Below are 27,226 nucleotides of genomic sequence, written 5' to 3' on the forward strand. Positions count from 1 at the left end.
GTTCATCTACAACAAGTCCAATACATGCATATTTGTCCTAATATATGTTGATGATATTATTGTGACAAGCTCATCTGATGAAGCTATCACATGATTGTTGAAAGATTTGAGTGCAGATTTTGCCTTGAAGGATCTTGGGGACTTGCATTATCTTCTTGGGATTGAAGTAAAGAGGCACAAGGATGGACTTCATCTTTCCCAAGAAAATTATGTAGTTGACTTGGTAAGAAAAGCCGGTCTACAAGGTTGTAAACCTACACCTACTCGACTATCCATCTCAGAAAAATTATCTCTCACACAAGGAACTCGCTTGACTCAAGAGGACAGCACAAAATACAGGAGTTTGGTAGGAGCTCTTCAATACCTTACTCTTACTAGGCCTGCTATTTCTTTTGTTGTCAACAAAGTGAGTCAGTTCCTTCATGCACCCACAACTGTTCATCTCATTGCTGCCAAACGGATAGCTAGATATGTCAAAAACACATTAAGCATGGGTCTTAATTTTGGCAAGTCATCCTCTACAGTTGTCAGTGCATTCTCGGATTCTGATTGGGCAGGCTGCCTTGATGACAGACGCTCTACTGGTGGTTTTGTTGTTTTATTTGGACCCAACTTAATTTCATGGTGTGCTCGCAAGTAAGCTACAGTCTCTAGGTCTAGTACAGAGGCAGAGTATAAGGCTTTGGCAAACGCCACAGCTGAAATCATATGGGTTCAATCCATGCTCAAGGAACTTGGTATAAAGAGTAATCAAGCTCCATGTTTGTGGTGTGATAACCTTGGTGCCACCTATCTTTCAGCTAACCCAGTGTTTCATGCCAGAACCAAACATATTGAGATAGATTTTCATTTTGTCAGAGAAAGGGTGGCTCAGGAACAACTTGCCATTCGTTTTGTGCATTCTAGTGATCAAATTGTAGACGGATTCACAAAGGCATTGACTGTCAAGAGTTTTGAAAACTTCAAGTATAATCTCAACTTAATGGAGTTGTGATTAAGGGAGGGTGTTAAACATACATGACAGGCGCATATCTACATGACAACCGCATCTTAGGAGATGGTTAGTTTGTTAGAGTATAATGTTTGTCTCATGTAACAACTTATCTCTATCTCCTTACTTGATCTCCAAGTATGTAATCTCAACCAATGTATGCACTGTCATGGGAGGTGTGCCCCATCTATATAACACGTAACCTTCGGCCTGAGAAGGCAAGACGTTCCACTAGCTTTCATAACTTTGATTTTTTTAGATCCAAATCAGAGTAACCGTAATTGTTATGGGTATGGATAAAATTGCAGGTATTTTTCAACAACAACAAAATAACACGTGGGCCACTGTTACAGTTGCGTCTTGTGCATTCGATGGAATCCCTAACCCCTCCTCCCCTACTCTTGTAGCCGATGGTGGCGCCGCGGCGGCCTATGCTTTCTTGATCCCCATCTCCTCGTTCTCTTTCCCATCCCGGCGGTGCAGACGCAGGTACACGCCATGGCAGAGTACCATCCAGAAACATACAGCGCGTTGGCGACAAAGAGACGGCGGCAAGACGGCGAGAGGCCTCTCTAGTTTCCTCCGTCACTAGTGAAAAACAGGGCTATGGTCCAGGCCGGCTTAGCCCATTAGTCCCGGTTCAGTCTAGAACCGGGACCAATGTGGGCATTGGTCCCGGTTCGTGAGCCCAGGGGGCCGGCCGGGCCACGTGGGCCATTGGTCCCGGTTCGTTTGGACCTTTTGGTCCCGGTTGGTGGGACGAACCGGGACCAATGGGCCTCGCTCCTGGCCCACCACCATTGGTCCCGGTTGGTGGCTTGAACCGGGACCAAAGGCTTCCCTTTAGTCCCGGTTCATGTCATCAACCGGGACCAATGAGGTGCCTATATATACCCCCTCGCGCAAGAGCAGAGCACAGTGCTCTGTTTTTTCTGGCAGAGGGGGAGAGGGCTTTGTGGTGCTCTAGCTCACCTCCTATGCACATGAGGTGTTCGATGGAATGCCCGAGCCACACTACTTAAGCTTTCTCCTCTCGAAGCTCGACCTCCAAGCTCCATTTTCCTCGAGATTTGTGTAGATTTAGCGGTCCGTCACGCCCCGTCCCCGTCTTCACCGCCGCCGATCACCCGTGCCGATCTCATCACCGACACCACCATGGTGAGCCTCTTGTTCTTATCTTCTTTCCGAAAGGAACAATATTCTTACTTGTATGTTTAGATAGATACTTGTATCATTTTCTTACATTTATTATTGCATCTTATATAGTGCGATGGTTTTGGTATCCGCCCCCGTCGGCCCTCGTCTTGTCTATGATTCGGATTTGGTATGTATATTATCTTTATAACTATTGGTTCATTTATTGTTTATGAAAATTATGCCGACCAACGTGACATAGGTTTTATTTATCTAGGATGTATGTGAATCGGAAATGCCAACCGACCCTATTGTCGAGATGTTAAATTTAGTTCAAGAAGAAAACAATTTGTTGAAGGAAAAAATAAAAAAAATTGAGGAGGAGAAGATGATATTGGAGTTGCATGTTGCGGATGTCATCGATGATCACAAGATCAAGATGGATGCAATGCGCTTGAAGATTAGAAAGATTAGAAAATATGCCATTCATACCGAGGCTTGGTATCATTATGCCGTTGGATCAATTGTTACCTTGGTTGCGATTATGATCGCATTTGTTTTCACATTGAAATGTTTTACATAGTTTCAATGTATGGTTTAATTAATTAGATGCTCTGGAGAGCTATATGTTGTTAGATGAGAACTATGTATGCACTTTGGTTTTAATGTGATGATGAACTTCTATTAATTTGGACACTTAATTATATATAATGCACGCAGATGAACCGACAATGGATGTACGTTGACAGACACACCCGCGAGTACATTAAGGGCGTGCATGAGTTTCTCGATGCGGCTGAGGCAAACAAGCAGAATGGTTTTATGTGTTGTCCATGCACTGAATGTGGGAATACGAGGTCTTACTCTAACCGGAAAATCCTTCACTCCCACCTGCTTTACAAGGGTTTCATGCCAAACTATAATGTTTGGACAAGGCACGGAGAAGTAGGGGTTATGATGGAAGACGGCGAAGAAGAAGAGTACGATGACAACTTTGTGCCCCCTGAATACGGTGATGCTGCAACGGGGGGAGCTGGTGAAGATCAAGAGGAACCAGACGATGTGCCCAATGATGCTGCCATGGGTGAAGCTGCTGAAGATCAAGAGGAACCAGACGATGTGCCCGATGATGATGATCTCCGCCGGGTCATTGTCGATGCAAGGACGCAATGCATTAGTCAAAAGGAGAAGCTGAAGTTCGATCGCATGTTAGAGGATCACAAAAAAGGGTTATACCCCAATTGCGAAGATGGCAACACAAATCTCGGTACCGTACTGGAATTGTTGCAGTGGAAGGCAGAGAATGCTGTGGCTGACAAAGGGTTTGAGAAGCTACTGAAAATATTGAAGAAGAAGCTTCCAAAGGATAACGAATTGCCCGACAGTACATACGCAGCAAAGAAGGTCGTATGCTGTCTAGGATTGGAGGTGGAGAAGATACATGCATGCCCTAATGACTGCATCCTCCACCGCGGTGCATACAAGGATCTGAACGCATGTCCGGTATGCGGTGCGTTGTGGTATAAGATCAGACGAGATGACCCTGGTGATGTTGACGGCGAGCCCCTCAGGAAGAGGGTTCCTGCGAAGGTGATGTGGTATGCTCCTATAATACCACGGTTGAAATGTCTGTTCAGAAACGAAGAGCATGCCAAGTTGATGCGACGGCACAGTGAGAACTGAAAGAAAGATGGGAAGTTGAGAGCACCCGCTGACGGGTCGCAGTGGAGAAAAATCGAGAGAAAGTACTGGGATGAGTTTGCAAAGGACCCAAGGAATGTATGGTTTGCTTTAAGCGAGGATGACATTAATCCTTTCGGGGAGCAGAGCAGCAATCACAGCACCTGGCCCGTGACTCTATGTATGTAAAACCTTCCTCCTTGGATGTGCATGAAGCGGAAGTTCATTATGATGCCAGTTCTCATCCAAGGCCCTAAGCAACCCGGCAACGAAATTGATGTGTACCTAAGGCCATTAGTTGAAGAACTTTTACAGCTGTGGAATGGAAACAGTGTACGTATGTGGGATGAGCACAGACAGGAGGAATTTAACCTGAAGGCGTTGCTGTTCGTGACCATCAACGATTGGCCCCCTCTCAGTAACCTTTCAGGACAGGCAAACAAAGGATACCACGCATGCACGCACTGTTTAGATGACACTGAAAGTATATACCTGGACAAATGCAGGAAGAATGTGTACCTGGGCCATCGTCGATTTCTTTCGACCAACCATCAATGTCGAAAGAAAGGCAAGCATTTCAAAGGCGAGGCAGATCACCGGAAGAAGCCCGCCATGCGCACCGGTGATCACGTGCTTGCTATGGTCAATGATTTACACTACGTAATCTTTGGAAAGGGTCCCGGTGCACTAGCTGTTCCGAATGACGCTGAGGGACACGAACCCATGTGGAAGAAGAAATCTATATTTTGGGACCTACCCTACTGGAAAGACCTAGAGGTCTGCTCCTCAATCGACGTGATGCACGTGATGAAGAACCTTTGCGTGAACCTGCTAGGCTTCTTGGGCGTGTATGGGAAGACAAAATATACACCTGAGGCACGAGAGGACCTGCAACGTTTGCACGAAAAAGACGGCATGCCTCCGAAGCAGTATAAAGGTCCTGCCAGCTACGCTCTTACGAAAGAAGAGAAAGAAATCTTCTTTGAATGCCTGCTCAGTATGAAGGTCACGACTGGCTTCTCGTCGAATATAAAGGGAATAATAAATATGCCAGAGAAAAATTTTCAGAAACTAAAGTCTCATGACTGCCACGTGATTATGACGCAACTGCTTCCGGTTGCATTGAGGGGGCTTCTACCGGAAAACGTCCGATTAGCCATTGTGAAGCTATGTGCATTCCTCAATGCAATCTCTCAGAAGGTGATCGATCCAGAAATTGTACCAAGGCTAAGGAGTGATGTGGCGCAATGTCTTGTCAGTTTCGAGCTGGTGTTCCCACCATCCTTCTTCAATATCATGACGCACGTCCTAGTTCATCTAGTCGACGAGATTGTCATCCTGGGGCCCGTATTTCTACACAATATGTTCCCCTTTGAGAGGTTCATGGGAGTCCTAAAGAAATATGTCCGTAACCGCGCTAGGCCAGAAGGAAGCATCTCCATGGGCCATCAAACAGAGGATGTTATCGGGTTTTGTGTTGACTTCATTCCTGGCCTTAACAAGATAGGTCTCCCTAAATCGCGGTATGAGGGGAGACTGACTGGAAAAGGCGCTCTTGGAAGAGACTCAATAATATGCAGGGACGGATATTCTTGGTCTCAAGCACACTACACAGTTCTACAGAACTCTGCCTTGGTGACCCCGTATGTCGATGAACACAAGAACAGTCTGCGCTCCAAACACCCGGAGCAGTGCGACGACTGGATTACATGTGAACACATCAGGACTTTCAGCAGTTGGTTGGAAACACGTCTCAGAGGTGACAACACTGTTTGTGATGAGTTGTACTTGTTGTCTAGGGGACCATCTTTGACTGTATTGACTTACAAAGGATACGAGATAAATGGGAATACATTTTACACGATCGCCCAAGATCAAAAGAGCACCAACCAAAAGAGCGGTGTCCGCTTTGATGCAGCAACCGAGAGTGGAAAGGACACATATTATGGTTACATAGTGGACATATGGGAACTTGACTACGGACCTGATTTTAAGGTCCCTTTGTTTAAGTGCAAATGGGTCAATCTGTTAGGCGGGGTACAGGTAGACCCACAGTACGGAATGACAACAGTGGATCTGAAAAATCTTGGGTACACTGACGAACCGTTCGTCCTAGCCAATGACGTGGCACAAGTTATCTATGTGAAGGACATGTCTACCAAACCGAGAAAAAGAAAAGATAAGGAAGCGAATACATCATACGATGAGCCAAAGTGCCACATAGTTCTTTCAGGAAAAAGGGACATCCTGGGAGTGGACGGCAAGACAGACATGTCTGAAGATTATGAGAAGTTTCATGAAATTCCTCCCTTCAATGTCAAGGTTGACCCAAGCATCCTGATAAACAATGAAGATTATCCATGGTTACGGCGCAATAAGCAAATGACACAAGCGAAGAAAAAGTGAAGACTTTCTCCCGCAACTATTATGATGATACCATGCCAAATTTGTAACAGACGAACATGCTACCATTCTCCGTTTTATACATGCACATGCTATGTGGGTGAAATTATGATACCATGCCAACTTTTAACCTTTTCAGAGTTCATTTTGAAATGCTTTCCAATTTAAGAGTCATTTAGCTCAAATAATGAATTAATAGCAAACAGAATGAACTACAAAACTTTTATGAAAATAAAAACAATCAATTAAAATATTATGTTATGATCAACTAAAATAAAACTATAATATTCTTCAATAGCAAAAAGAATATAATTTTTGTGACCTAAAATCAAACTATAAGTATTTAATTGTAAAGTTATTCATAAACTAGTGATTCACACAAATTTTTAAAAATTCAAATTTAAACTATTCAAAATTTAAAACTAATGGCACTAACAGAAAGTTTATAATTTTTGTGACCTAAAAGTAAAAAGAAATCACTAAAAATCTGTAAGTATTTAGTTTTAAGTAGAAATAAAAAAATAAAAAACCAAAAAAATGTAGAAATAAAAAAGAAAAAACCAAAAAAATGCCACCTACTGGACCTCCACGGCCTGAATACGACTAGAAACCCTACATGGGCCAGGATTCAGGCCCGCAGAGGCCCAATAGGCCCACAGGCAGTAACAAGTTTAGGCCCGAAAGCCTGCATTAGAGAGGAGCTCGAATGGGGAGGCACAGCAGCACTTATAAACAAGTGCCGGCGCCCTTCAGCTAGCGATGTGGGACTAAACTTCAGCTAGCGATGCAGCACAAGGCCATTGGTCCCGGTTGGTGGCACCAACCGGGACTAAAGGGGGCCGGTTGGTGCCACCAACCGGGACCAATGGCCTTCGCTTCCCGCCCTTTCGGCTGCCGAAAATTGTCCTTTGGTCCCGGTTCGTCGCACCAACCGGGACTAAAGGGAGCATTAGTCCCGGGTCGTAGCACGAACCGGGACCATTGCTCTGGCTATATAAGCCTCCACTTGTGAAATTTTGGCCAACCGCTCCAATTCGCCCCGACGCCCCCAGGCCGTTCGTCGTCGTCATCGCCGCCCCGAGCCCGCCGCCGTCGCCCCGCGCCCGCCGCCGTCGCCCCGCCCCGCCCCGTCGCCACCCCGAGCCCGTACGTCGTCGCCCCGCGCCGTCGCCCCGAGCCCGTCGTCGCCCCACGCCCGCCGCCGTCGCCCCGCCCCGTCGCCGCCCCGAGCCCGCCGCCGTCGCCCCGCCACGTCGCCGCCCCGATCCCATCACCGCCGCAAGCCCGTCGTCGCCCCGCGCCGGCGCCCTTTAGGTTGATGATATGAGGATGTTGATGATATGATGATGTTTTTTTTCTGTTGATGATATGATGATGTTTTTTTTTCTGTTGATGATATGATGATGTTTTTTTTCATATATGTATTAATTTTTTTAAGTTGTTAGTAGATATCGATTTTAGGTTAGTGCATTTTATCACTGATTTTAGGTTAGTTGAGCCTCTTTAGTGCATTTTATGTTTGTTGCATTTTAGGTTAGTGCATTTTATGTTAGTGGAGAGGAAAAAGTAAAATAAGGAAAAGGAAAATAAGTAGAGAAAGAAGGAGAAGAAGAAGGAGAAGACGAGGAGAGGAAGAAGAGGAAGAGGAGAAGAAGAAAGGAATAGAGGAGAAAATAGAATTTTTTTTCTATTTTTTCTTCTTCTCCTCTATTCCTTTCTTCTTCTCCTCTTTTTTTCTTCTTTTTTTTCTTCGATCTTCTCCCCCTCCCGATAGGAAAGTTTTATATAGAAAGTTAGAATTTTCGAAAAGTTTTATATATGCAAAAGTTACAATTTTAGAAAAAGAAGGATAGGAAAGAAGAAAATAAGAAGAGGAAAGAAAGAAGAAGAGGAGAGGAAAAGAAGAGGAGAAATAAATAAGAAGAAGAAAAAAGAAGAAAAAGAAGAGGAGAAGAAGAAAGGAATAGTGGAGAAGAAGAGAAAATAGTATTCTATTTTCTCTTCTTCTCCACTATTCCTTTCTTCTTCTCCTCTTTTTTTTCTTCTTTTTTTTCTTCGATCTTCTCCTCTAGCTATTCCTTTCTTCTTCTCCTCTATTGGTCGAGGGTCGGGAACTAGGGTAGAGGGTCGAGGGTCGTTATGGGGTCAAGGGTCGAGGGTCGGGAACTAGGGTAGAGGGTCGAGGGTAATATGGGGTCAAGGGTCGAGGGTTTCAGGGTCGTCGAGGGTTCGAGGGGTCGAGGATCGCCGAGGGGTCGAGAGAGGTTTCCTAGTGTCAAAATATTGAAGAAATCCATGCCTTCATCATTAGCCGGAAGTAACCAGGGCATGTTGGTACGAAGTTCTGCAAAGTTGTTCTGGAATGGAGTCCCGGATAGAATAATCCGCCTTTTGGTACGAATTCAGGAAAGGCCTTCCAAATAGCGATATTCGGAAGGCTCTTGCTGAACTTTGTACCAAAAAGCGAATTATCCGATGTGGGACTCCGTTCCAGAACAACTTTGAAGAGCTTCGTACCATCATGCACATGTTACTTTCGCCTAATGATGAAGACATGGTTATGTTGAATCCTTTGACACTAGGAAACCTCCCGACCCCTCGGCGATCCTCTCGAACATGAGAGGAAGAAGAGGGTCGTCTAGGCGTCGAGGGTTCCAGGGTCGTCGAGGGTTCGAGGGGTCGAGGATCGCCGAGGGGTCGAGAGAGGTTTCCTAGTGTCAAAGTATTGAAGAAATCCATGCCTTCATCATTAGCCGGAAGTAACCCGGGCATGTTGGTACGAAGTTCTGCAAAGTTGTTCTGGAATGGAGTCCTGGATAGAATAATCCGCCTTTTGGTACGAATTCAGCAAAGGCCTTCCAAATAGCGATATTCGGAAGGCTCTTTCTGAACTTTGTACCAAAAAGCGAATTATCCTATCTCGGACTCCCTTCCAGAACAACTTTGAAGAGCTTCGTACCATCATGCACATGTTACTTTCGCCTAATGATGAAGACATGGTTTTGTTGAATCCTTTGACACTAGGCAACCTCCCGACCCCTCGGCGATCCTCTCGAACATGAGAGGAAGAAGAGGATAAAAAAAGAAGAGGAAGAAGAAAAAAAGAGGAGAAGAAAGAATAGAGGAGTTCTTCTCCTCTATTCTTTCTTCTCCTCTTTTTTTTTCTTCTTCTTCCTCTTTTTTTTATCGGGAACGAGGGTCGTCGAGGGACATAGATGTAGTGTCGTCGTTGTTGATATATACCCCCTCCCGATAGCTTACTATGATTAGGTAGCTAGTTCTACGTTTGGCACTAATATATCCATCTGTCATGTTTGAATAATAATTGCCATGTTGTAAATATTTGTAGGAACTATGGACACCGCCCTAGACGAAGCAACAAAAGAAGGGTTGTTGAGGGACATAATCGCAGAAGGAAGTGATGCCATCTCGTTGTTTCTCAACGAAACCGATGGTCTGGAAGGAGAGGGTGAACAAGTTGGCTACGGTGACCTAATGCCAGTGCAAGAAGATGAACATGAGGACGGCTCCGGTGACCCAATGCCGGTGCAAGAAGGAGACCGTGATGACGGCTCCGGTGACCGAACCGAGTCCGGCCAGGTATATATATTAGTTAAGCCTATGCTGACTAGCTGGTTGATGCATTCATTGTTTTGGTATGTACACATATTAATTAAGTCTTTGTTCTTTTTTCTAGCCCTCCGGATCGAGCACAACTTCGGTAAAGAGATGAGGCTCAAAGAAATAGTTTAGCTCGGATGAAAAGTTTGAGATCATAGCAATCGTGCCCGACGGCCAACCTATTGAACCCCTCCGGACAAAGAGCGCATTTGTTGCTCAATGCGGGGTTCTGGTTAGGGACAAGATCCCGATAAGCATCCAGCAATGGTTTAAGCCGGCTACAGAAGACCCTGAGGTGTCTTATGTCAATGATATGCAGAAAAATGATCTTTGGACTGAGCTGAAGTCAAATTTCACCCTACCGCCTGAGGATAATCCAGAGAACCTAGTTAAAGAGAAATTAATCAAGTCTTTTGCTCTGAAGAGGATGGCAGAACTATTCAGGAGGTGGAAGAAAGAGCTGAATAAGTTTGTCGAAAATAATGAGACACCAGAATTCAAGGGCAGATATGGGAAGATCAGAGATCACTGGCCCGCATTTGTGGCCCACAAGACATCATAAAAGAGTAAGAAGATGTCGGCGACAAACAAGCAAAATGCTGCGAAGAAGAAGCTTCACCATCGCACGGGGTCAGGTGGCTACCTCGTAGCCCGGCCTAAGTGGTCCAAGACTGAGAATGATCTGGTTCATAAAGGGATCGAACCAGAGACAATTAACTGGCCTGACCGTTGCCAGACTTGGTTCTTCGGGGCCGGCGGAACCCTGGACCCTGTAACAGGGAAGTTCATTTGGACGAACAATCAAATGGACATACCAGTCAGTAAGCTTAAGCAGTATATCGAAGCAGCGCAGGAAGGGATGTTCTTTCCAGACAGAGAGAACGACGAGCTCACAATGGCCCTCGGGAATCCTGAGCACCCAGGACGGACAAGAGGCACACCAGGCTCCATTTCGTGGAAGGTTGGGTTTCCGGACGTAGGCGGTTACAAATCCCATGAGAGGAGGAAAAAAGTGCAGCAGACCCAAATACAGGCGCTGCAAGCAAGGGTAGACACGATAGAGGAACGAGAAGCAAATCGCAGCAAATGTACTACCGAAGCCTCCCCCGAAGCTACCCCGCCATCTCAGCGCAAAAGCAGTGTGGCTTCCACCGAGCTGCTTCAGCCGGAGCATGCCTTGACGGCTCCTACCAGCTATCCCGTGGATGCTATAACGGAGTCTCAAAATTGCCACCTTATGACGCAATGTATGAATTTGAAGGTCAAGGCGGCTGTTGGCTCTGTTTATCCTACTGAACCAGGCGCAACTTTTCACTGCCGGCCGATTCCAGAAGGATATGCTTGGGTGATGGTGGATGAGATAACGGAGGGATTTGAGGACCTCCAGCTTGACCACCCTACCGGTGAAGGGGAGACTCGGCTGGGGTCTGCTGTGAAGACTCCATGCCTATGGCAGAAGGAGCTCATCAACCTTCCGAACTGGACGCCACCGCCTCCTCCTCCTCCTCCGGCGAGTCAGGGCACTCCGCCTCCACCGCCTCCTCCTCCGGCGAGTGACGATCAGGGCCCTCGGCCGGCTCCTTCTCCGGCGCGTGGCGGCACTCCGCCTCCTTCTCCGCCTGCGCCGACACGCCTGAGCAGCCAGCCTCCTCCTTCTCCGCCTCGTCAGCAAGGGCGGAAGAGCCCTGCCGCCGCTCCAGCTGCTCCGGCGCGTCGTAGTCCTTCTCCTCCGCCTCTTAAGCAAGTAAAGAAGACAACCGCTCCGTCTGCTCGATCGGCGTCTAGCAGTACAACCAGAGGCGGGAGGACATAGAGATTCGGTCCTTCTCTGAAGACTCCAGAGAAGTTACCATATGAGAGGACCCTCGAGGAGAACGCCGAGATCGCGCGAGAAGAAGTGAGGAACTTCTTTGAAGGGGTGAAAGCAAAGAAACATCCACCTCCGGAGGAGAAGGTAGATCGGGTGAAAGTGAAGCGCACTCTGGCTGCCCTGACAAAACCACCGAAGTCTGATCCGCCGAAAGGAAACTATGACCGCATTATTGGAAAGGAATTTGCCGAAGCGGAGCAGTCGGAAAGTACTGTCAGTGATCAAAGGCTGAAAGAACGACGAGCTGGGAAACAAATTGCCCAGCTCGGCGAACAAGCGAAGCAATCGTGCCCCCCGCTCAAGGTGCATAGCCACAACGTCGATAATGATCCGAGGATGGTGCCCGGTTATAGCAATCTTGCAGATTACCTGCCCGACGAAGTACATTATGAACCCATGGACGTGCAGATACAAAGATACGAGTACGGGAAGCCTCTCGTCAAAGATGAAAGATCTCTATCAACGATGATGCGAAGATTGCATGATTGGTACTTGAAAATCTGCAGAGACTCTGGGGGGAGGAGTACTTTGTATGCGAGAGTTAAACCGGAGCATGACCTCGTTAGAATTGATCTGTTGCCTGTTCCATTTGAGGAGTTCTATCAGTTTTTCAATCAATTGGCCCTCGATAAAACAATGGTCGCCTGCTACTGTCTGTAAGTAGTACTACTTCAATCGTTAAGTTTCTCTATATAGCTTAGCTCTTTCATTGCATGTATTTATAATCATCCTCACTATATTATGCAGATTGAAGATCGCCAAATTGAAGAAAAGACAAGTCGGTGATATTGGGTTCATTAACACATATCCCATAGATGCAACTCAGGTTAAACTTCATGCCGCAGCTACCGAGGCGAACTTGCTACGATCGTTCGTAATAAATCAAAACAAAGATATAATACTCTTTCCTTACAACTTCAGGTGAGTGTTACTGTCTTGTGCATATTCGGTTTCCCTTATATATTAGTCAAGGTTATAGTAATGTAATTCATGAGTTATGCATGCGTGTGCAGTTTCCACTATATTCTCCTAGAGATTAAGCTTGAGCAGGGACTAGTAACCATCTTAGACTCAAAACGAAAAGATCCCCAGGACTATGCAGACATGACTCAAATACTCCAGAAGTAAGTTAAATCGATCATTATCCACCATATCAGCAACTTTGTTCATTTCCTGATATCAAGTAATTGTTTTCTTTGTCCGGCAGGGTTTGGAGAAAATTCACTAAAACAGTTCCGGGACTGTCGAAGGAGCTGGAATTTAGACACCCGAAAGTAAGTACTATAGTAGCATTTTCCGCGCATCTCCTAGTGATTCAAGCGCTAGTTTCATCAATACCATTTAGCATTCTTGCTTATCAGTTTGATTAACCTCTATTTCTTGTAAAGTGGTTCTGGCAGGAACAAGGGAATGATTTCTGTGGATACTACATCTGCGAGTCCATCCGCCACACGACCTGTGAGCGGGGCGGGTACTCTAACGAACAATATGAAGTACGTAAATAACAACATTCACAATTTTATTTTATTACCATCATTTGTGTTGAGTTTCATTCGTTCATATATATATGTATTGACCCCCTTCTTCAAATTAGATGTTTCAGAAGCGGGATGAACTCCTAGCACCAGCTCGCATGTGAGCAATTCAAGAGGAATTGGCGGCATTCTTTCTTGACCACGTGATCCCTGAAGACGGAGAATTCTATGTGGACCCTGAGTCCATATGATTATATTTGTAAGAGATAATTATTGTATATATGTAGCCGGTAGTGTCAGATAGATATACGAGAACTTGTTGTTCGACCAATCTCTCAGAGAAGGAGAGGTGGTCGATATCACTTCTCTCTGTATGCATATATGTTCATGACGATCTTCTGTTTCCTTCGTTTTCTTACTAGCTAGCCAGCGTGTCTAGTCCTCTCTATACGTATGTATAGTATGTAGCGTCGACCAAGCACGGACATAAGAGAGGACACTTCTCTCTATTAATTATAGCTAGCTAACATAATATATGAAACACCTAAATTAACCCCCCAAATCCCCCAACCCCCCCCCCCCTTTCAAAAAAAAAACCCCAGCCACAGAAATGCTGACGCGTGGATGCCTATTGGTCCTGGTTGGAGCCACCAACCGGGACCAAAGGGTCTCCTGACTGGGCTCTGCGCACTGCCCACGTGGAGGCCCATCAGTCCCGGTTCTGGATTGAACCGGGACTAAAGGGTCGGGGCATTAGTACCGACACTTTAGTCCCGGTTCAGGAACCGGGACTAAAGGCCCTTACGAACTGGGACTATAGGCCCTTTTTCTACCAGTGCGTTATTCTTGTTTTTTCCGTTGGATCTACCCCCGTCCGCCTCACCCATGTCCCGGAGTGGATCGGAGGTGTTTGCAGTCTGCTACTCGCCACTATAGGAGCGCGACTCCAATCTCAATCTTGATTGCTTCCAAGTACCACAAAATGTGTGTTTCACTTTTAGTCATGAGAATACAGGGATATATTTTGCTGATGACTATGCTATCCAGAAACTTACCAATGGCATATACAAATATCTAAATTAGCTTAGTACTATTCACATTGTATTTGTGCATGTATTTCACCATCTGTTTATTTTTTCCTGAGAACTTTTACGTTGTGTAATATAATAGAATGCTCTGTAAATAATGCGTGCAGGACATTTTGTTAACTCTGATGATCGGAGTCAAAATCTTGATCCTAATCTCCTTTCAGCAATCTTCATCCTTCATGAAACCTGTAGGCTTGTCCTCTTATCTCATTAATTTGTTGTCTTTTATTTAGTAGGAACGGAGTTTTTATGTGAGAAAATTCGACACTTTCATCGATACAAGTAAAATCGCAAAATCTTGAATTGGGATCTTCATTTTTTTTTCATTGCTTAACCCTAAATAAAAACATGCAAAGCAAATGGAGAGTTGTGGTTAACCACCAAACCAAATGCAGGTGGTGACACTGGTATTGAGCATTTCATTCTATGATAAATCAGAGTGGTTCATTTAGGTAATTCTTAATTTGTTGTGGCATTGAATCAAGTCTTTTTGTCATTGCTTGTGTGTTGAGTTAGTTCAGCTTTCCTTATTAATCTATCGCAATCTTAATGGTACGACTTTCTGCTTTTCTCCTCGGAGCCTAGTCATGTAAAGTCTACTCCATTTTTGTTGTTCCTTTTTATTTTATGTTGTACATCATGATGACACGAAGGATAATTATGCACTCAAAATCTGAAATTACAAGGGCATGCATTTAGTAGTTGAAGAATGTGAATGTAAAGGTGAAATGTATTATAGATCTATGCAGTTATATATTGCAACTTCCACTTTTTTTATTTTGTTTCCACGTTATATGCCACAACATATTCACATAAACCCTTATTGTTCTATTGAGAAATGGACAGGTGCGGCAACGCGCGCCATCATGATCAAGTAGTAGAGTAAAAGTAGAGACAGCAGCTTCAACTGAATCAATCGTGCATATATAAACATACAGAACTCACAGTCATTAATGTACATGCTTTCTGCACATTCGCCATAGGCTTGATATTTGTACCAAAATGAACTGCAATATTCGGTTTCAAGTTAGTTGGAATGATAAAGTCAGGTAGTATTGGTGCGAGGTGGTCGGCGGATTCTGCAAATGCAAATTTGCTTTGGTGAATAGAACTTCAAAGGAGGCAGTGACCGTGACCCTGCCGTCATGGCCTGCGGCAGTGAAAAAGGAGGGAGCCGGGGATGGAACCGCTAGTGTTGGCAGGGGCAGTCTACGCCTGAGTCGCCCTGGGACGACGCGGGGGCCTCCATTCGTTTTATTGTTTCAGTATACCAGATCATAGCAGCTGGTTACTTACTTGTCCAAATCATGCTTACCTACAACAGTGGAAGCACCAGCTCGACACAAGTACTGTTTTGGTTAGCACATTGGTAATACTAGCTAGGTCTATCAGCTTGACTGATTTCTGAAAAAGTTATCAGCATGATTCTCAAGTGACATCTTTAATGACAGAACAAACTTTGATATTGCTACTAGTAGGAGAAACTTCCTTCTACTGAAACTGAGACTGAATATTACTCACTGCGACCTGACTAGAACAGGTTATAATGGACGAACGATGAAGCAATTATAATGTCGCACTACTACTTGAGCAACTTGACCAGATTTTACCTCCAGGCACTCGGTGAATCGTTAGATTGATGAGCAGTCGTTCCCTCCTCTGATTTATGACCACAATGTTTCCCTTTGGTTAGGGTGGGGCACTTGCAAGTTTGAGTACCGACAAGTACCAGTCACCGAATGCACAAAAAATATTTACTCAAATGGACAATTTTTTTCATAAAATAGGGCACATGAACAGGTTCACATGTTACATAGTTATCATGTTGTACCAATTTACTTTTTTTTACAAAAGAAGTGGTTATATTCATGTTATACGTTCATAGACAAATAATTAAAAATCTATGGCATGAATTATGAAGTACGAAAAAATATTACAATGAGATGGTAAACTTCTTTTGTGTCCTACCATGCTTTCTTTGCTACCTTGCTAGGAGAACAGTTTCATGTTTTGTAGGCGAGAACGTAGGTCAGCCTCGAGGACGGTGGATCTCTGCTTTTGAGCATTCGTCTCCCTTTTCTTGAAATCAATAACTATGTTGCCTTCCTCGTATCGTGCCTCTAGCAGGACCATGTGACGGCTCCTCTTCGCCGAACACTTAAACTCAACTAATGCATCGGGGCCAACCCCGACTGGGAAATTTGGGTTCAAAATTACTAGCTTCTCCTCTATGTCGATCACAGTTTGCAGTGCCCAACCACTTCCACCACCTACTGGGCCTAGAGGGAGTTGTAGCCACACTGATATCTTGAACCCGTCTACATCCAACAGTTTGAGCACGTTCCCATTCGGGGAGGCTGCCAAATGGAACTGCCTTGCATTGTGTTTTGTACGTGGGAGCTTAACTAGTCCTGGTGACCCTGTGCGTATGTTGTAGGTGACGATTTGGTCGCCGGTGTATCTTAGCCAGTGGATGATACCTCCATGGAGGACTGCAGGGTCCTTGTAGCCATTGATGGACCACCATGTGAAGTCATGGTGTCTCACACAAGTGATAGGCCCCCAGGTTGGAGAGGAGGATGTGGCAGTGCGTACTTTCATGCTCGATCTATTGAAAACTACATAGAGCAGCATGAAGGAGTTGTCGATGCCATCTGCCGCGGTGAGCAGGATGTACTTGTGCTCATTGCAAATGCTACTCTCAGTTTCATCAGGTGGTTTTGGGAGGAATGTGCACTGATCCATCAAGGGGTCCGTTTCTGCTCCGGTGCTCCCCCCTGGGTTGAACGCGAGGGGGAGAAACACAAGGACGACTGAGATTTGTCAAAAATGATTCGTGAAGAGGGGCACGATCGTCTTTTTATGCCCGAGGAGAGCGCGCGTACAGCCCTGTGGAAGCCCGCACTGGCGCGCGTACAGCCCTGTACAACCCCGCACCGGCCCGATTACTTTTGTACACTGAGGGTATACATGTATTGTACGTGGGCGTTTCGTTTTCCCTTGTCACGTGTTGCGCTCGTGGGTGTGGGAGGCGGCGGTCGTGGGCTAGCCACGCGGCCACGCGGCGCACGAAAACTTCCAAAACCATCACATCCTATAAAGAGGGAGGGGAACCACCACCGGCCGCATCGCCCCCACCATTTACCCCCAAATCAACTCACTCCGCCTCTCCTTGCCACGTCGTCTCCCCCTCGTCTCCATCTCCCCGCCACCGCACCTACTTGCTCAACCCCACCGCCTCCCTCTCTCCGGCGGGTTCTCTCAGGCTTCGATGGAGCAAGGTCGTGGCGTTGCCGTCGCTGCGCACGGAGATGTGGTCGAGGGCGCGGACACCGCTGCAGATGCCGTCCAAGAAGTGGCCGCCGTCGGCGGTGCGGGAGATGCTGCACCCGCAGTCGCTGGATCGGTCCCTGCGGCGGTGGATCTGGTGGCGCACGGGGTGGTGGGCTCGGAGTCCCTCGTGGCATACCTGGTGGTGACGGCGTCTGGCGACGCACTGGATGTAGGTGCGGAGGCGAGCGACAAGCAGGTGGTGGATGTGGTAATGCTTCTCGTTCCCTCCTTTCATACTTGTTTTTTGATAAGCAGAAGATTTAGTAGATGGGTTTTTTATAGTAGATTTGTGATTGATTGCGGCACCCCCTTCTGCTTGTTAGGGTTTTTTGATTGAATGGCGAACCCCATTTCAGAGTTAGGGTTTTTTCAAGTTGATTCGTGCTTGAATGCTAGAGACATCAAAATGAGAGTTAGGTTATTTATATTAGAATCTGGATTGCCGCATGTGCTCAGATTCTGTTCTGTGCTGTATATTTTGTTTGATTTGTTGTGCATATTCCCTCAGTGGGCCACGACAGGGGCTGAGCAGCTATCCAGTGTATCTATTAAAGTTGATATTGTAGAAATGTGGTTTAAATCCTACTTTCTGTGACAGTAGTGTATCAATTAATTTTTGAAATGAACACAGTATGTTTATCTAGTGCGCAATTTTAAAATAGTTAGGAGCTTCACTGCATTATCCATAAACTAAAATTGTAGGTAGGTTCATTTTTGATCTGTAGGATTGCTGTGGTTATAAAGTAAACCATAAGTAGGTTTGGTAGACATGCAACTATGCCAGATGACCAAGTCATATTAAATTTATGTTGCCTAACTCCATGCATGTATGTCATATGAAATAGTTTCACACCTAGCACCAAAAATTGCACAAAGATTTCCTTTCCTGAAGCTCATGGCATTACAATATACGATCCAATATACGGTTCATAGAATAGGGCAGCTGATGCACCACTATGTACATTACATGAGCCAGATGAAGTAAATACAATTACTTGTTGTCAACCACAATCGGTCACTGATATAGTTGCAGGGTACATCAAAGAATGTACTACCTCCATTGGCAGACTTGAGCACTCACAAGATTATTATTGGTGCCTAGGCTGGCATTATAGTTTGAAGGACCAGAGTCAGCATGATCTAAAATTTTAGATTGACCAAGCTATCATTGTAGAATGCTTGACCTTTGGATACAGTTTAATTTTAGGTCAAAGTGTCATTTTAGGTTATTAGAAGCACATTGCAGATTGCTTGACCTTTGCATACTGTGTTATGTAGTTAGTAGTATAATTGAATTAATTACTTATATATATTGCAGAATGAGGAAGCTGCTGGCAACAAGAGGAAGCTGGACATCGCTGGGTTCGACGACCCGTCTGATTCTGACGAGGAGGTAACCCCAAGTTTTTTTATGTCTGTTTATTAATCTGTGTGAGACGTTGTTTGTTGATGATGCCCTATATGAATGGCTCTAAATTGGAATGTTATGTAGTTTATTCACCAATATCATAAAGTTGTCTTGTTTGGTCATTAATTAGCTCTAAATGGCATATTTGTAGTCTTTGATCATGAAATCATATCTGAATGCTCATAAATGGAAATATTGTGTTGTTTGTCCATTGAATTATTCTAAAATGAAAAGTTTTGTTATACTTTCAATTAATTGCTCTGAAAGTTGTGATGTTTGTGCATTACTTAGCTGTGAATGGGATATGTGTGATGTTTTTTCATGAAACCATATATGAATGCATATAAATGAACTATTCTGTTATTTGTCCATTAAATTCTTCTAAATGGAACTATTTTGTTGTTTGTGCATTAAGTAGCTGTAAATGGGCTATTATGTTTGTTTGTTCATTACATTCTAGTAAATGGAAATTATCTGATGTTTGTTAATTACATTACTCTAAATGCGAAGTATGTATTTATGCAAATCATTTGTATGTGCAGTACAACTCCGGAGATGAGGTGGAAGAGTGGAACCACAGGTCCTTCATTGAGCATGAAGCCAAGAAGATCAGGGAGAAGGGGAAGGCGGCGTACTTCAAGTGGGGCAAGTTCAGGTGCCCATACTGCACCACTAAGCCAATTCCCAAGGATGGGCTGTATGAGTACCTTATGGCACATGCACGCGGTTTAACCACGAGTGGGAGCGACGTGAAGATCAGGGCAGAGCATGCAGCCCTCCTGAAGGCTATGGGTCCCATCTAGTCACCCTCTGTGAAAGTGGTAGTGGAACTAATCATCGTCAGTATAGTTGATGATGTTTAACTTTTGCGCTAGTATGGTTGTGAACTGTGAATCTGGAAGGTGGAAGTGTTTGTGAACTGTTAAGTAGTATGGCAGACTATTAAGTAGTATGGCAGACTCTTAAGTATGGCAGAGACTTAATTAATCTAGTATGTCTCTGAAGTATATCAACTGTCTAGAAGCAGGTTAGCTATGCTTTGTTGCAGTGTTTATATTCTGATGCTACAATGATCACAGTAGGTGCTTCAATGTTGCATCACCGATGAGACATGCTGCATACAGTGGGCATGTGCTTGGTAATGGTGTGTGCAAAGAACCAGCCTTATCTACATAGGATAGATACTAAAAAACATTGACTTGAGGTTTTAATAAGTTAGCATGATCGAATCTTCCATTACAAATATATTATTAAATTTAGAAAATGTTGAAAATTATTTTTTGTCAATGTTCTTAAGTTAGCATGATTGAATATTCCATTTCAAATATAATATAAAAAATTGGAAAATGTTGACAATCCTTTATTGTCAATGTTCATAAGTTAGCATGATTGAATATTTCATTACAAATATATTTTTAGAATTAGAAAATGTTGAAAATACTTTTTTGTCAATGTCCATAAGTGAGCATGATTGAATATTCCATTTCAAATATATTTTTAAAATTAGAAAATGTTGAAATTTGTTTTTGTCAATGTTCATAAGTGAGCATGATTGAATATTACATTTCAAATATATTATAATAATTAGAAAATTTTGAAAATCATTTTTTGTCAATTCATAAGTTAGCAAGATTGAATCTTCCATTTCTGATATATTTTAAAAAGTGGAAATTTTGGAGGTGGTCGATAAAATCACCACCTTCTAGAGGGACCATTTTGTCTAGCTTACTTGGTGATTTTTTGCTCCACCTCCTAATCACACAAATTTTATTTTAAATGGTGACCCACATTTGCCAAACATGGCTATGAAAGAAAATTTGGAAAAAATAAATTTTTCAATGCCCCCTTGGGTGTAGACCGATGTTTGGACCAGTCAGTCTATAGGGCAGTATAAATTCAAAAAAAAAAAAATCTTGGAAACCTAGCTTTGTTTGTGGAAGAGGTCATGTTTGCAAGAGTTGATGTGATTTGGAGGTGGTCGAAAAAATCACCGAATTCCGTAGGGGCCATTTGGTCTAACTTAAGCCAGTTTTTGAACATAGGTGATTTTTTCCACCACCTCCAAATCACACAAATTTTCTTGTAAATGGTGGCCCACATGTGCCAAACATGGCTATCAAATAAAATTTCGAAAAAGAATATTTTACAAGGCCCCCTTGAGGTATAGACCGATGTTTTGAGCAGCCAGTCTAGAGGGCAGTATGAATTCAAAAAAATCAAAAAAATATAAAACCTTGAAAACCTAGCATTTTTGGCAATAGGTCATGTGTGCCAAAATACAGGTGATTTGGAGGTGGTCGAAAAAATCACCGCATTCCGGAGGGGCCATTTCGTCACTTAAGCCAGTTTTTGAACATCGGTGATTTTTTCCACCACCTCCAAATCACCCAAATTTTCTTGTAAATGGTGGCCCACATGTGCCAAACATGGCTATCAAAGAAAATTTCAAAAAAGAAAATGTACAAGGCCCCCTTGAGGTATAGACCGATGTTTTGAGCAGCCAGTTTAGAGGGCAGTATGAATTCAAAACAAAATCAAAAAAATATAAAACCTTGAAAACCTAGCATTTTTTGTGCAATAGGTCATGTGTGCCAAAATAGAGGTGATTTGGAGGTGGTCGAAAAAATCACCGCATTTCGGAGGGGCCATTTGGTCTAACTTAAGCCAGTTTTTGAACAAAGGTGATTTTTTCCACCACCTCCAGATCACCCAAATTTTCTTGTAAATGGTGGCCCACATGTGCCAAACATGGCGATCAAATAAAATTTGGAAAAAGAATGTTTTACAATGCCCCCTTGAGGTATAGACCGATGTTTTGAGGAGCCAGTCTAGAGGGCAGTATGAATTCAAAAAAATCAAAAAAATATAAAACCTTGAAAACCTAGCATTATTTGTGCAATAGGTCATGTGTGCCAAAATATAGGTGATTTGGAGGTGGTAGAAAAAATCACCGCATTTCGGAGGGCCATTTTGTCAAGCCAGTTTTTGAACATAGGTGATTTTTTCCACCACCTCCAAATCACCCAAATTTTCTAGTAAATGGTGGACCACATGTGCCAAACATGGCTATCAAATAAAATTTTGAAAAAGAATATTTTACAAGGCCCCCTTGAGGTATAGACCGATGTTTTGAGCAGCCAGTCTAGAGGGCAGTATGAATTCAAAAAAATCAAAAAAAGATAAATCCTTGAAAACCTAGCATGTTTTGTGCAATATGTCATGTGTGCCAAAATAGAGGTGATTTGGAGGTGGTCGAAAAAATCACCGCATCCCGGAGGGGCCATTTGGTCTAACTTAAGCCAGTTTTTGAACATAGGTGATTTTTTCCACCACCTCCAAATCACCCAAATTTTCTTGTAAATGGTGGCCCACATATGCCAAACATGGCTATCAAATAAAATTTCGAAAAAGAATATTTTACAAGGCCCCCACATGGCTTAGTTTGGAAAATTTGGAAAAAGAATATTTGGAAAAACATGGCTTTGTTTGTGCAAGAGGTCATGTGTGAAAATGTTGGGGTCATCTTATGCATGCCCCCACATGCACCATGTACAAGCCAGTGTGCATGTGTAAAATTTATTATGTGATTTGAAGGTGAAAACATTAACTTGGTTTGTGATTTAGTTTGTGTATTCTATGCAAGTGAGCATGTGTATAATTTAGTTTGTGATTTCAAGATAAAAACACCTGGCAATATGCGAAAAAAAGTGCCCACCTACCAGAGCAGGATCATTCATACACCACGGCCTGCATACGACTAGGAACCCAGCGGTTCATGGGCCAGGATGCAGGCCAGTGGTGCAGAATAACTCTGCTGCTAGTAGGCCCCACGGGGCAGAGGTGATGAGAGTTAGGCAATGTACTGCCTGCATATGATAGGAGCTTGGGAGGGGAGTCGCAGCCGGGTATATAAACCGGTGCGGCGCTCTGTCGCTTGGCGTGGTGGGACTAAACTCCCACCACCCCACGGCTGTGCGCTGCTCTGTGCCCTGTGCGGCTCTGCTTTGGGCCCAATTTGGGTGGGCTGGCCTAGGGCACCTTACCCGCGGCGCGCTGGTTTGTGTTTGATAAATTACTTTGTGTTTCACTTCTTAACTCCAAAATTTATTTTCTTGTTTATATTTCTAATATAAAATGAAATCTCTTATTTTCTTTATTATTTCTAACAGTGTTTACTAAAATAAAAAAGTATGCCAAATTTTGTTGCGTTTTATTTCATTTGTTCGTTCTCTTTCTTATATTGATAGTATTTATGAAATATAAACAAAAATGGTGTGTTTTATTTCAATTCTTCATTCTAATATGTCTTATCTTTATTATATTTGAAATATTTTTAGTTTATAAGATAAAACGTTCTGTTTTATTTCACTTCTTCATTCTAATATTTTTTCTCTTCTTTATATCTGAAATATCTTCAAAATGTAAGATAATATGTTGTCTTTTATTTCACTTCTCCATTCTAATAGATCTTATCTTTTTTATATTTGAATTATTTTCTAAATGTAAGATAATATGTTGTCTTTTATTGCACTTATTCATTCAAATTTTTCTTCTGTTTTCCATATTCTCCTATATTCTTTGTTCTGACGGTTATAAATTTAAATAATGTATGATATAATGTTGTCTGTTATTTCACTTTTCATGGTTGTCTTTCCTAATTATGAATTTTCTTTTCTGTTTCATACTTGAAATATTATTAAATCAAATCTAGTTGGGACAATCGCATGTGTGCCTCCACTTGCAGCATGTACTAGAAGCAGGTTTTTCTTCTCGGTCTCACCAATGGATACCAAACTTTATGCACACCCTACGATGAGCATAGCAAACATGCATGGCAACTATCGTTCATTTCGGACACTCAATGTATTTTGTAGGTGTTTTGCATCGATAAAACCACATTGGCCATGCCCACGTGCTCCCAAAAGGTTGAGGTCATCTTATGCATGCCTCCACATGAACCATGTACAAGCCGGACCATTCGGGTTTGCCGGAAGGCAAGTTTGAAAGAGGTATTCCTTGCCGGTCCCACCAAATGTTCACAAACTATATGCACACCCTACCATGACCATGGCACGCATCTGGGAGGAGAATTCATACACGACGGCCTTATTTTGTTGAAATCTCATTAATAGCCATGTGTATTACATGTAAGTCTGCATGTGTAAAATTTATTATGTGATTTGAAGGTGAAAACATTAACTTGGTTTGTTATTTAGTTTGTGTATTCAATGCAAGTGAGCATGTGTATAATTTAGTTTGTGATTTGAAGATAAAAACACCTGGCAATATTTTAAAAAAAAGTGCCCACCTACCAGAGCAGGATCATTCATACACCACGGCCTGCATACGACTAGGAACCCAGCGGTTCATGGCCAGGATGCAGCCCGTGGTGCAGAATAACTCTGCTGCTAGTAGGCCCCACGGGGCAGAGGTGACGAGAGTTAGGCAATGTACTGCCTACATATGATAGGAGCTTGGGTGGGGAGTCGCAACCGGGTATATAAACCGGTGCTACGTTCTCTCGCTTGGCGAGGTGGTACTAAACTCCCACCACCCAATGGTTGTGCGCTGCGCTGCGCCCTGCGCGGCTTTGCCTTGGGCCCAATTCGGGCGGGCTGGCCCAGGGCAGCCTTACCCGCGGCGCACTGATCTGGCCCAGGGCAGCCTTAGGCCCAATTCTAATATTTCTTATCTTTATTATATTTAAAATATTTTTAGTTTGTAAGATAACATGTTCTGTTTTATTTCACTTCTTCATTCTAATTTTTGTTCTCTTCTTTTTATTTGAAATATTTTGTAAATGTAAGATAATATGTTGTCTTTTATTTCACTTCTACATTCTAATAGATCTTATCTTTTTTATATTTGAATTATTTTTTAAATGTAAGATAATATGTTGTCTTTTATTTCACTTCTACATTCTAATAGATCTTATCTTTTTTATATTTGAACTATTTTTTAAATGTAAGATAATATGTTGTCTTTTATCGGACTTATTCATTTAAATTTTTCTTCTGTTTTCTATATTCTCCTCTTTTCTTTGTTCTGACGGTTATAAATTTAAATAATGTATGATATAATGTTGTATTTTATTTCACTTTTCATGGTTGTCTTTTTCAATTATAAATTTTCTTTTCTGTTTCATACTTGAAATATTGTTAAATTAAATGTAGTTGGGACAATCGCATGCATGCCTCCACATGCACCATGTACTAGAAGCAGGTTTACCTTCCCGGTCCCATCGAATGATCCCAAACTTTATGCATACCCAAGGATGATCATGGCATGCATGCATGATAAGTATCGTTCATTTCCGATACTCGAAGCATTTTCAAGGGTTTTCCCGGCGACAAAACCTAACAACACTGCCCCCATGTGACGCAACATGCGTTTTATGTCCGAATTTGTGCACACCTTGCCGGGGGGACCGCATTAGACATGCCCACATGGTCCCAAAAGTTGGGGTCATCTCATGCATGCCTCCACATGCACCATGTACAAGCAGGACCATTCGGGTTTGCCGGTGGGCAGGTCTGAAAGTGGTTTACCTTCCCGGCCCCACCGAATGATCCCAAACTTTATGCATACCCAAGGATGATCATGGCATGCATGCATGACAAGTATCATTCATTTTCGACACTCGGAGCATTTTATAGGGTTTATCCAGCGACAAAACCGTACAACACTGCCCCCACATGACGCAACGTGCGTTTTGTGTCCGAATTTGTGCACACCTTGCCTGGGGGACCACATTGGCCATGCCCACATGGTCCCAAAAGTTGGGGTCATCTCATGCATGCCTCCACATGCACCATGTACAAGCAGGACCATTCGGGTCTGCCGGAGGGTAGGTCTGAAAGTGGTTTACCTTCCCGGTCCCACTGAATGATCCCAAACTTTATGCATACCCAAGGATGATCATAGCATGCATGCATGACAAGTATCGTTCATTTCCGACACTCGAACCATTTTCTAGGGTTTATCCGGTGACAAAATCCTACAACACTACCCCCACGTGACACAACGTGCGTTTTGTGTCCGAATTTTTGCACACCTTGCCGGGGGGACCACATTAGCCATGCCCACATGGTCCCAAAAGTTGGGGTCATCTTATGCATGCCTCCACATGCACCATGTACAAGCAGGACCATTCGGGTCTGCCGGAGGGCAGGTCTGAAAGTGGTTTACCTTCCCGGTCCCACAAAATGATCCCAAACTTTATGCATACCCAAGGATGATCATGGCATGCATGCATGACAAGTATCGTTCATTTCCGACACTGGAACCATTTTCTAGGGTTTATCCGGCGACAAATCCCTACAACACTGCCCCCACGTGACGCAACGTGCGTTTTGTGTCCGAATTTGTGCACACCTTGCCGGGGGGACCACATTGGCCATGCCCACATGGTCCCAAAAGTTGGGGTCATCGTTTTTAGTGAGGTCATTTTGCAAAGGTTTTTGATTTTTGAAAAGACCACTATTTTTCAAGGAAAAGAATTTAGGCAAATTTTATTTTTCATTGAAGTGGTCAGGTTATATCTTTTCATTGAAGTTGTTCGATTGTGCCCAAGTGGCTTTGTTGTTTCCAGGGAATGATGCTGAGTGGCCTATGTTTTGCCGGAATGTTGATTCATTTCTGTTCCGGCAAATTTCAGGTTCTCGATTTGTCCAGTTTTTAGCAAAGGTCATGCCGAAATTTTCCGTGAATTTCGGCATGACTTGTGCTACAAACTAGGACATATCGAGTGCCCGGGATTTGCCGCACCAGGAAGGAGTCAACATTCCTGCAAAACAATAGTCCTTTTTTATGTCATTATTCATTTTATTAGGTCTAGAATTAATTGACTAGATTTAATCATAGGAAACATGGCTAGCAACAATGAAGGACAGGGTTCTGGTGATTGCGACAACATCTACCGGGCGGCAGACGAATTTTTTAGCCTTACCGACGATCAACAGATGTTGTTGCTGGGCCCACCGGTGGCATCGGGGACTGAGACCGACACACAGACCGGTGCTGAGACTGAGACCGGCGCTGAGCTTCAGACCGGCATCGAGACCAGCGCTGAGACCGGTGCTGCCTGGGGGAGCGGAGCCGGTGTAGAACCGAAAGCAAAGAGGCAACGGGTTCCTAACTAACTCAGGACTACTAGACTGGTGGTCACGGAGGTGGACGATGGCAATTTTGAGCCAAAGGCGCCCGAGGAAGCGCGCGCATGCT

At 43.7% G+C, this 27,226-nt stretch overlaps 1 protein-coding gene across 1 annotated transcript; it reads left to right on the forward strand.

The window, feature by feature from the left end:
* Positions 1–17,533: 17,533 nt before the first annotated feature.
* Positions 17,534–19,806, forward strand: LOC147962829 (uncharacterized). Its single transcript, XM_087534321.1, has 3 exons — positions 17,534–17,803; positions 18,914–18,988; positions 19,546–19,806. The coding sequence occupies exons 1-3, from the start codon at positions 17,534–17,536 to the stop codon at positions 19,804–19,806; spliced, it is 606 nt and encodes a 201-aa protein (XP_087390447.1).
* Positions 19,807–27,226: the final 7,420 nt, after the last annotated feature.

This window comes from Triticum urartu, chromosome 7A, assembly GCF_056163025.1.
Source record: "Triticum urartu cultivar PI428250 chromosome 7A, HENAU_Tu73, whole genome shotgun sequence".
NCBI classification, from domain to species: Eukaryota; Viridiplantae; Streptophyta; class Magnoliopsida; order Poales; family Poaceae; genus Triticum; species Triticum urartu.